The sequence below is a fragment of the Protobothrops mucrosquamatus genome, unplaced genomic scaffold (genome assembly GCF_001527695.2).
Source record: "Protobothrops mucrosquamatus isolate PMUCROS unplaced genomic scaffold, P.Mucros_1.0 scaffold6036, whole genome shotgun sequence".
Taxonomy (NCBI): domain Eukaryota; kingdom Metazoa; phylum Chordata; class Lepidosauria; order Squamata; family Viperidae; genus Protobothrops; species Protobothrops mucrosquamatus.
The window spans coordinates 25,513-36,123 of record NW_015391875.1 but is presented as its reverse complement, the minus strand read 5'-3'; the positions used below and the strand labels follow the sequence as shown (position 1 = coordinate 36,123).

The 10,611-nt window shown below is 55.9% G+C and overlaps 1 protein-coding gene across 1 annotated transcript in view; it reads right to left on the bottom strand.

Annotated features, from left to right (window-relative positions):
* Positions 1-286: 286 nt before the first annotated feature.
* Positions 287-10,611, bottom strand: part of DGAT1 (diacylglycerol O-acyltransferase 1) — a gene marked incomplete at its 5' end in the record, with an annotated part of 21,922 nt that continues 11,597 nt past the window's right edge. The window contains 10 exons of the mRNA XM_015829398.1: positions 287-467; positions 603-665; positions 1,283-1,370; positions 3,824-3,889; positions 5,235-5,347; positions 6,362-6,406; positions 8,122-8,163; positions 8,909-8,947; positions 9,708-9,811; positions 10,001-10,061. Of these exons, the coding sequence (XP_015684884.1) occupies positions 321-467; positions 603-665; positions 1,283-1,370; positions 3,824-3,889; positions 5,235-5,347; positions 6,362-6,406; positions 8,122-8,163; positions 8,909-8,947; positions 9,708-9,811; positions 10,001-10,061 (768 nt within the window). The remainder of the gene's footprint in view (positions 468-602; positions 666-1,282; positions 1,371-3,823; positions 3,890-5,234; positions 5,348-6,361; positions 6,407-8,121; positions 8,164-8,908; positions 8,948-9,707; positions 9,812-10,000; positions 10,062-10,611) is intronic.

Genomic DNA, 10,611 nt, shown 5'->3' with positions numbered 1-10,611 from the left:
GGGCACCGGGAAGGTTATTGCATCGATCCAATATTCGGACTCAAGAGTACCTGATAAGACAACCATCTCACACACACGCGCGCGCACACGCACACAACACACACACAGAGTCAGAGACAAGATAACACCCGCGAGGCAACTCCTCCTGAGCAGAATCCGTGTCGTGGCCTGGGCTGGTGCCTTCAGTGGATCTGGGGCCCCCCCAGGAGGCGGCAGAAAGGCTGGAGGGGGGAGGCTGGCCACGGCCAGGGCCCCCCCCCCGCTGATCCTCAGGAGGAAGAGGCAGGACGGAGGAGGTGAGCCTCGGCCGGCCAAGAGAGTCACTGGCTTCCTTCGTAGTTCAGCACGTAGTAGTCGTGGACGTACATGAGGACGGCGATAGGCTGGCCAATGATCAAGGACATCCATACCGCCGCGTTCCCGTAGTTGCCCTGCAGAAAGCGGCTCACAAACCAGGAAAAGGGGATCTGGGGAGGGGGAGAGGGAGACCAGTAGCAGCTTAGAGAGGGGTGAGAGCAGGAGGAGGGGGGCTGGGGGTGTGGCAACAGCCCCTCCTGGGCTCCCCGACTGCCACCCGTGGCCACGGGGCCTCCTGGTCTCACCTGAGCCATCATACCCATGAACGCCCACAGCCGGAACATCTTCAAGGGGACGCTCACAAGGTACTGCCAGGGTCGAAGAGAGAGGGGAAAGTCAGATCAAAGACAAGGGGGCACCACCCACGCCCTCTTGGGGGAAAAGAGGCAATGCCGGGGGCAGGGGGGTCCGCTCTCTCTCTCAAGAGGCGTCGACTGAGCCCAGGGAAGGGGCCACCTGCCCAAAGCAGGCTCTGTTCTTATTTAAAAGGCCTTGCTGAAAAGAAGAGGATATGCAAAGTGCACTAGGGCAGGGGTTCTCAACCTTGGCCACTTTAAGACTTGTGGACTTCAATCCCCAGAATTCCTTCTGGGAGTTGAAGTCCACAAGTGTTAAAGTGGCCAAGGTTGAGAACCCCTGCGCTAGGGCTTCGCTTCAGTCAGGCCCAAGATCTGAAGCAGCCCTGAGGGGGTCCTGGGTGCCCTCTGGGCTTGGCTGGTTTTCTTGCAGATGTTTCGTTATGCAAACTAGGGAACATCATCCGTGCTAGGTGACATCATCAGCTGGCACGGATGGCGTTCCCTAGTAAGGTCGCGAAACGTCCAAGGAAACCACCCAGCTCAGAGAGCACCCAGGGCCCCTCGCGTCTTGAGTTCTGAGTCTGGATTCGGTCTGTTGTCAGCTGGAAGAGAGAAGAAGCACTAACCTCGTGGAAAAAAGCAGAGGCGAGGAACACAGCCACGTGGCCCGTCCACTTCGGAGTTCCCTTCTTCATCAGGGGCTTGTACAGATGCCTAGAAGATGCACAGGGGCAAAAGAGAGCCCACCCTTAAGAGTGCTGCCCTCCAGGGAGAGCGAGGAGGCCGAGGGGTCCCCAAGTCCTTCCCATCGTGGCCTCAAAGGCATCGGGCAACAGGCAGGATCGCCTAAGGATCATCCTTGCCTGCTTGGACTTATTTATTTATTTATTTATTTATTTATTGGATTTATATCCCGCCCTTCTCCTGTAGGAAAGAGCCAGCCTGGCAGGTCCCCTAGAGCAGGGCTTTTCAACCTTTCCACCCATTGTGCCACTTTTAGGATATGGCAATATCCGAGTACCACCAGTTGCCTAGCAAGGTGTCAAAAACTTGACCAAAAAAAAAAGAGGAAAAAAGTGATAAAGTACAGGTAGTCCTCGACTTACAACCGTTCGCTTAGTGACTGTTTGAAGTTACAATGGCACTGAAAAAAAGTGCCCCCAAGCCACAGCCGAGCAAGACACCTGCCTGCCCGCCTGGCCGCGCTCTTCCTCCTGTCCGAGGTTTTCATTGTTGTCAGCATTTCTGTTGAGGATTGGCAGCGGGGGTGGGGTGGGGGGGTGTTTGGTTTTTATTCCCCCCCGTCTGCTGGGTGGTTGCAGCAGGTTTTGGTCACTTCACCTGACCCTGGGACACTGTGACCGTCATAAATATGAATCAGTTGCCAAGCATCTGAATGTAAATCACAAGACCCTGGAGAGGCTGCAACATTCCAGCTGATTGGTGCTTCTTCTGGGCTCAGCGGAAGCACCAGGATCAATGCTGCTTTCCAGCTGGATCCTGGCGCTGATCCTGGCGCTTCCGCTGAGCCCTGACAGCCCTGCAGCTCCAGCCGTCTCTCGCTCAGGCTTGTGCGGTGCTGCCACCGGTTCAGCTCATTCCCCTCCCCCGCTACCACTTTTCTAGGATGGTCGCGTACCACCTATCAGGTGCCAATGGGCCACAGGTGGTACCCCTACCGCTGGTTGAAAAGCCCTGCCCTAGAGAAGACGGAGGATGGCGTCTCCCAGGTAACCTGGCATCCCTGTCTCAAGCAGGGGGAGATGGCAGACGAGCTCCAGGAAGGTGTCGATGGAGATTCTCCCTCCTCCAGGTCAGGGTTGACCCAATGGTGCTTTTTTTCAGGAGGCAACCGGACTTTCCTGTCGTTTCCTTGAAGATGTTTCGCTTCTCACCCAAGAAGCTTCTTCAGCTCTGCCTTCAACGACTCTCAGAGAGAGTGCTAACAGCCAGAGTGTAAATCCTTCCATCCGCCACCATTCAGGCAGAGCTGAAGAAGCTTCCTGGATGAGAAGCGAAACGTCTTCAAGGAAAAAATAGGAAAGTCCAGTTGCCTCCTAAAAAAAGCACCTTTGGGACTCCAGGAATGGGGGAGCTTCTGCCGCAAGGAGGACACCAACCTTCGGGCATGGAAAATGAAACAGGGCTGGGAAGGCCACCTCAGCCAGGCCAGCTAGGCCCAATCCTCTTTCTCCAGAAACGGAGTGAAGGCTCCAAATCCGGTTTCTCTCCTCTAGGCCAGGGATAGGCAACCTAGGCTCTTTTATGACTGGTGGACTTCAACTCCCAGAATTCTTGAGCTGGCCATGCTGAGGGGAAAGGGAGAGGTTTCCAAGCTGAGCCGTGCTGGCTCAGGAATTCTGGGAGTTGAAGTCCACCAGTCATAAAAGAGCCAAGTTTGAAGACTCCTGTCTTAAATCTAACAAACAAAATGGAGGCTGGCTGAGGAATTCTGGGAGTTGAAGTCCACGAGCCAGGTTTGAAGACTCCTGTCTTAAATCTAACAAACAAAATGGAGGCTGGCTCAGGAATTCTGGGAGTTGAAGTCCACGAGTCATAAAAGAGCCAATGTTGCCTACCCCTGCTCTAGGCCGGTGAGGTCCTTATGGCTTTCAGATCGCCAGGCATGGAGGAGCCTCCAGTGGCGCCTGGCCCAGGCGCAGGAGGGAGGCCGGCTCCAAGCAGGCCTCAGAAGCCCCTCTCTCGGCAGGAACGCCCACCGTTTTCCGGGGTTGAAGCAGAACCATTCTTCCCCACCCCAAGACCTTGCCCCTTTCAGGTGGTCCTCGACTTACGACCACAACTGAGCCCAAAATTTCCGTTGCTAAGTGAGACAATTTTCTGAGTTTTACTCCACAGGATGAACCTTTTCCTGCCACAGTTGTTATGTGAATCGCTGCCGTTGTTAAGCTAGTCACCCAGTTGTTATGCGAATCTGGCTCCCTGTTTGATTTTGCTCGCCAGAAAGACACCAAAGAGGATCACGTGACGACCCCTCCCAGGATGCTGCAACCGTCATAAATACGAGTCGGTGGCCAAGCGTCTGATCACGCGACTAGGGGGGGGAGGTGGCAGTGGATGAAACTGTGAAAAACTGCTCACTGTGCAACTTTGAACGGTCACTAAACGAACGGGTTTAAGGACCACCTGGGGCTCGGGTGTCCTACCTCAGGCACCATTTGTGGACGGGGATGTTCCAGTTCTGCCAGAAGTAGGTCACCGACTCCGCGTTCCTGCAAAGGAGAATCAAAAGCGCCATGGGAATGAAAGGCCGGTCTAGGAACGATGGGGCATCTCTATGCTCACAAGCCCTCTCCCCTCTCTTTTGGGCAGGGGCCGGTTCCCCTTCCAGTAAGACCCTCGTCCCCAACCCCACCCCTTTCTGGTGGTCTCCCACGGTCTGGAGCCCTCACTCTCCAAGACAAGGCTGATCTAGGCAGGTCTTGTGTTCAACTGAAGAGGAGGCGGTGAGTGGGAGATAGTCGAAAGGGTCTCCAGAAAGCAAGACAAGAAGGGACGGAGGGAAACTCATCAAGGAGAGGAGCAACCTGGAATTCAGGAGGAACTTCCTGACTGTGAGGACAATTGACCAGTGGAACTGCTTGCCTCCAGAGGTTATGGGTGCTCCAACACTGGAGGGTTTTAAGAGAAGACTGAGCAGCCACTTGTCTGAAATGGCTCAGGGTCTCCTGCCTTGAGCAGGGGGTTGGACTAGAGGACCTCCAAGGTCCCTTCCAGCTCTGTTATTTTGCATTTTATTCTGGACAAGAAGTAATAGGTGGAAAGCTCTTTAAAAGGAGAGAAGCAACTTAGGAGACATTTCCTAACAGTGAGGACAATTGACTAGTGGAACAGAAGTTGTCTCCAGAAGTTGTGGGTGCTCCAACATGGGAGGTTTTTAAGAAGAGACTGAACAGTCACTTGTTTGAAATGGTATAGGGTCTCCTGCCTTGAGCAGGGGGTTGGACTAGAGGACCTCCGAGGTCCCCTCCAGCTCTATTCTGACTGATTGAAACATCTGCTTTGTCCTATTACTGTAGCTCATTTAGGGGATGTGGCAAAGCCCCTTCCCCTTGCTCATCCAAAGGGAGTTACTTGTAATAACAACAACAACAACAACAACAACAATAATAATAATAATGAGAAGGAGGAGGAGGAGGAGGAGGAGAAGAGAGAAGGGGAGGAAGAGGAAGAGGAAGAAGAAGAGGGAGAAAGAGAAGGAGGAGAAGGAGAAGGAGAAAAAGGAGGAGGAGGAGAAGGGGAAGAAGAGGAAGAGGAAGTAGTAGTAGTAGTTGGAAGGGACCTTGGAGGTCATCTAGTCCAGCCCCCTGCACAGGCAGGAAACCTTATACCATTTCAGACAAACGGCTGTCCTGTCTCTTCTTAAAAACTTCCAGTGTTGGAGCATTCACCGCTTCCATTTGCCAAAGGCTTGGAGGCCGCCGAAATGCAAGCGATCCAATGCCATTCGGATCGCTCTGGACCATCTCAAAGTGCCGGGAGGGAGGGAGGGAGGGAGGTCCTGCAAGTGGCCCGTTCACAAAGATCCCACGCACGAAGACACACCGGCCGACTCACCACCAATCCCGGTAAAACTCTCGGTCCCCAAACTGCAGGATCTCGGCTAGAAAGTTCAGGCTGGAGTGGAAGTACCAGTAGAAGAACATCAGCCAGATCAAGTGATTGGGAACCTGCAGGGACAGGAGACAAAGGAGGCCCGTTGGTGCTCTTGGCTTCTTCCTCCAGAGCGGGAGGCTCCAAACAGAGCCCCTTTAAGACGGGTGGACTTCAACTCCCAGAATTCCCCAGCCAGCCGGGAGTTGAAGTCCATATGACATAAAATGGCAGAGGTTGCCTGCAACGCCTCTTTTACAATTGAGATAAAGTCCTATGGAAAGAGATTTTCTAGGCACTTTCTCTCTATGACCAGTTTGGATTCTATGACATGCACTGGCAGTGGTTCTCAACCTTTTTAATGCTGCGACCCCAACCGGCCGTAAGTTGAGGACTAAACCGGTCGTAAGTCAAGGACTACCCAACCGGCCGTAAGTCGAGGACTAAACCGGTCGTAAGTCNCGAGGCGTAGCTGGCAAGCGGCAGAGACGGAGCAGGCCGACCACCAGCTGGCCCAGCCCAAGGGAGGTAAGGCACCCGCCGGAAAAGGGGGAAAAAATGGCGGACAAAAAAAATGGCGGACAGCCTTGCTTGGCGACCCCCGTGAAATGGTCGATCGACCCCAAATGGGGTCCCGACCCACAGGTTGAGAACCACTGGGCTAGGGAATTCTGGGAGTTGAAGTCCACACATCTTAAAAGCGGCCCTGTTTGGAGACTCCTGCATGGAAGAGCTTCCTCTTTGGAACCAAGGGGCTTCTGGGAGCAATGTGCTGATCCTCAACCGGGAGAGCAGCTCCCACCCACTTTTACGGAAGAGTTGCTGTTGGCCTTCCCTAGCACCAAGCCAGACGGGCTCTGACGCAGGAGGAACCATTTTTAAGTCTGCCTTCCAGGGTCAGCCACATCCTGCAGGTGGACCACCACGCTGGGCCCAGAACTGGAGCTACCAACTTCCCTTGGAGAAGCAGGCCACATTGGTGTCCCCCACACTGCCCATTAAGCCCCACTTCCCAGCTGGGCCTCCTCTCCTGCCTTCCAAGTGGAGACTACAGCTCCCAGGATTCCTAGCCAGCCATTTGTGGTACTTACCGCTAGCTTCAGCAGACGCTCAATCATCCTGGAGTAGTCCATGTCCTGCAAACCAAGAGTAGCTTCAGTCTTCTCCTTACCCAAGGCAGCCGTGCCCCCCCCCCAACATCATCTCTCCCGGCTGCTCCACATTAACCCCAAGGTCTCTTCTAGATTGGCTGAGGCGTATCGGGCTCTGAATCTCCCAAGCTTCTCAAGTTTCTAGACCTGTGGGCTTCCCCATTTGTTAATTTCCTAGCCAGCCAGGCGATGGCTGAAATTTCCAGATCTGGAATTTGCCTCCCAGAATTTGTGGGTGCTCCGTCGCTGGAGATTTTTAAAAACTGGGCAGCTATTCATCTGGAATGGGATAGGGTCTCCTGCCGAGCAGGGGGTTGGACTAGAAGACCTCCAGGGTCCCCCTTCCAGCTGTGTTATTTTATTAAAACGGACAGCTGAGGAATACTGTTCAGTGTGCTTAGACACGCAGCCCGCACGGTTGGAGAAAAGACAAACGTGTGTGTGGGGGGGGTCAAAATGCTTTCCCTTGCCCTCTACTGAGAAGCAGGTTCCACTCCCCCCCTGCAGGAGACAGATGCGAGGTTCAACCATAGAGGGGTCCTCCAGATGGGGGAAAGCGGGGCTATTTTTACCACCAGCAATTAGGAGGGAGGGAGGGAGGGGGTCCTTGCAATGAGGTATCCTAGAAGAGGCGTCTTCCGCAGAGGTGCCCTCCCCTCAAAACAGACACGCTTCTGAGGGGTCCTTGCTGTTCTCCGAGGTCGTTTTTATGCAGACGTTTCACCAGGGCTAGAAAGTTCACATTCTAGGGCAGGGGTCTTCCAACTTGGCCCTTGGATGACTTGTGGACTTCAACTCCCAGAATTCCTCAGCCATGAATTCTGGGAGTTGAAGTCCACAAGTCATCCAAGGGCCAAGTTGGAAGACCCCTGTTCTAGGGGCTTGCCCTCTCCGTGTTAGTGGGGATGGTCTTGGGGTTTCTTTGGTTGGGCTGTTTACCCCCAGCTTGCCTGCCAGGTCCTTGAATTGGGGGACTGTTTACATCTTGACCGATGGTCCGATCTTAATCCTGGAGTTAATCTGTGCTCATCTGGGGAGGGGGTGACCGCCGGTGGGGGGCTGTTTAGGGTCTTTTCGTTCTCTTTCTGGCTCCTTGGATCTTTGATCTTGTTGAACTTGGGTGCTCTCTGAGCTGGGTGGTTTTCCTTGCAGATGTTTCATGACCCAAACTAGGGAATATCATCTATGCTAGATGGATGTGAGGAGGAGGAGGAGGAGGAGGAGGAGGAGGAGGAGGAGGAGGAGGAGGAGGAGGAGGAGGAGGAGGAGGAAGATTATAGAGAGTGCCTGGAGCTCTCTGAACTTGGCTGTTTCCTTGCAGATGTTTCATGACCCAACTAGGGAATATCATCCATGCTAGATGGATGTGAGGAGGAGGAGGAGGAGGAGGAGGAGGAGGAGGAGGATTATTATAGAGTGCCTGGCATTCTCTGAGCCGGGCAGTTTCCTTGCAGACGTTTCATGACCCAACTAGGGAACATCATCCGTTCTAGAAGGGAGTGAGGTTCGCAACTTCTCGCACGGACGACGTTCCCTAATTTGGGTCATGAAATGCCGGCAAGAAAACCGCCAAGTCCAGAGGCCACCAAGAAACCTTCGTTTCCACCCTGAGCTACAAAGGGTCCCCTTTATCCATACAAGCTTCTAGTCCCTGGTGCTCCAGGGACCGTCAGCAAGGGAGCAAGAAAAGCAGATCTTACCCGGAAGGGCTTCATGGAGTTCTGGATTGTGGGCACCATCCACTAGAAGAGGAACACCAGAGACAAGTCGCTTATGGGCCATGTGGTCCGGGCCTAACCAACCCCCTAAGAGTAGCTCTCCTGCCCTGGGACTCGGACTCCTCCCTGGGCAGGAGAACAAGGTGCCGAGGGGGGCCCTCTTCGCATGCACAGGAACTCCAGCTGTTCAAGGTCCTTGCCAATGAGACCCAGCGGCTGCAGGGCTGTTCCAGAGCAGCCTTGACCGGAAGGAGCCATCCTGGTCCACTCAGAGGCAGCCAGGCTGGGGAAGGTGGGGGGGCTGACCTTGGGATGCTCCTGCCCCCCCAGCCTTCGGGTCTGCAACTCTGAAGCAAGCCTGAGGAAGCCTCAGGGGCCTTGGGCTCACTTCCACACCACTGGAGCCCACCACCTCCCCTCCAAAGGGCCGGGGAGACCCCTCCCCAAGTCAGGATCGGAGCACCTCGCCGGTCTCAAATTCAGAAGCACCAGCGGCTCAACGCAGGGCCGAGCGCTGGCTCTGGGTCCCCAGCCCCAAAGGACACAGCAGCAACCCTCTCTGGGGAGGGGGGTGGTGGTCCTGCAGCCTCCCAGCCCCCCCCCCAACTCTCTTCCCAGCTCTAGGCCGCTCCAGAAACCTCCTGCTCCGTGAAGAGCAAGGTATCCTTGCGAGAGGCCAGAGGAGAGCCTGCCAGGGGAAGCCCCCCCTCCCCCTGGCTCACCCTCCCGGTCACGGGGAAAGAGGGCAGGCCCAGAGCCCCCCACTCACCTGCTGGATCAGCCCCACCAGCAGCTGCAGGAAGAAGAGCTGGAGGAGGAGGAGGAGGAGGAGGAGAGAAGCCAGGGTGAGTGCAACCAGCAGCGCCCTCCGACCCAACCACCTCCCGTCCCTCTAAGCGCCAACCTGCAGCCTCTTGGGCCCCGGGCCCTTTCCCCAGGGAAGCCGTGGCCGAGGACTCGCCGGAGAAGCGGCCAGAGCCTCCAATCTGATGGCTGCTGACCCAACGGACCCACCCCAGTTGCAGAGGGGCCCTGCTGAAGTCCCACCCAGCCGCTCGGGGGTCAGGCTGGATGACCGAGGCGCCTCCGAGGACCAACACTTCCCGTGCAGCTCGCTTCCAAACTCAGCCGCCCCACAGAGAAGATCACGGGTGGCCTCCCCCCCAATCTATCAGCGCAGGCAGTCCTCGGCGTACGACCCCAAATTTCCGTTGCTAAGCGAGACAGCTGCTAAGCGGGTTCCGCCCCGTTTTACGACCTTTCTTCCCACCGTTGTTAGAGCGGATCGCTGCCGTGGTTACGTTTGTCACACGGTTGTTAAGCGAATCTGGCTTCCCCTTAACTTTTTTTGCCGGACGGTCGCAAAAGGGGAGCACGTCCTCTGGGGACGCCACGACCGTCATAAATAGGAACCCCTTGCCAAGCGTCCCAATTTTGATTCCGTGACCACAGGGGAATGCCGCAACGGTCGTTAAGTGTGGAAAACGGTCATAAGTCACTCCTCCTTCTAAGCCCCCTGCCCCACCCCCGGGGCTGGCGGGAGGACCCCTCCCCAGAACGAGGCTCACCATTTCAAAAAGCCTCCGCAGAAGGAAGCGCTTGCGGATCCGTGGGGAACGGGGGAAATTCAGCTCGTAGCACAGCGTGGGGGCCACCAAGAAGTAGTAGAGATCTGCAGGGGGGGAGAGGGGGACCCTTATTGGGGGCCGAAAGCGAAGGGCGGCGTCCGCCTCCCACAGAGGAAAGAGAGAGCCGAAGGGGAGGGGGAGGACACGGCCACGTCGGCATCCAGACTGGGGGGGGGGAGGGAACGAGACGGCCACCCACGGCCCCCGACAGAGAGACCCCCTGGTCTCCTCACCTCTGTAAGTCAGGTTGTCTGGATAGGCCACCTCTTGTGGAGTCGCGTTCCCGTTGGCTTTCTGCGGCCCTGGAGCTGGAACAGAGAGAGAGACTGTGGTCAGGGCGGTGGTCCAGCTGGTCCAGGGAGAGACCCCCCTCCTATTCCACCATCTCCGAGGGAAACACTGGTCAGCCACAAGCCAGCTTGTCCCTTCGGGTGCAGAACCAGCCACTGCCGAGGTGGGGTAGGCAACCTGGGCTCTTTTATGACTGGTGGACTTCAACTCCCAGAATTCCTGAGCCAGCATGGGGGAACTATGGCCCCTCCATAACTCGTGGACTTCAACTCCCAGAATTCCTGAGCCAGCATGGGGGAACTATGGCCCCCTCATGACTCGTGGACTTCAACTCCCAGAATTCCTGAGCCAGCCTGGCTCAGCTTGGAAACCTCTCCCTTTCCCCTCAGCATGGCTGGCTCAGGAATTCTGGGAGTTGAAGTCCACCAGTCATAAAAGAGCCAAGGTTGCCTACCCCTGTTCTAAGCGGTGAGCCTCCTAGACCAGGGGTGGGGAACCTGGGCTCTTTTATGACTGGTGGACTTCAACTCCCAGAATTCCTCAGCCACCCTCC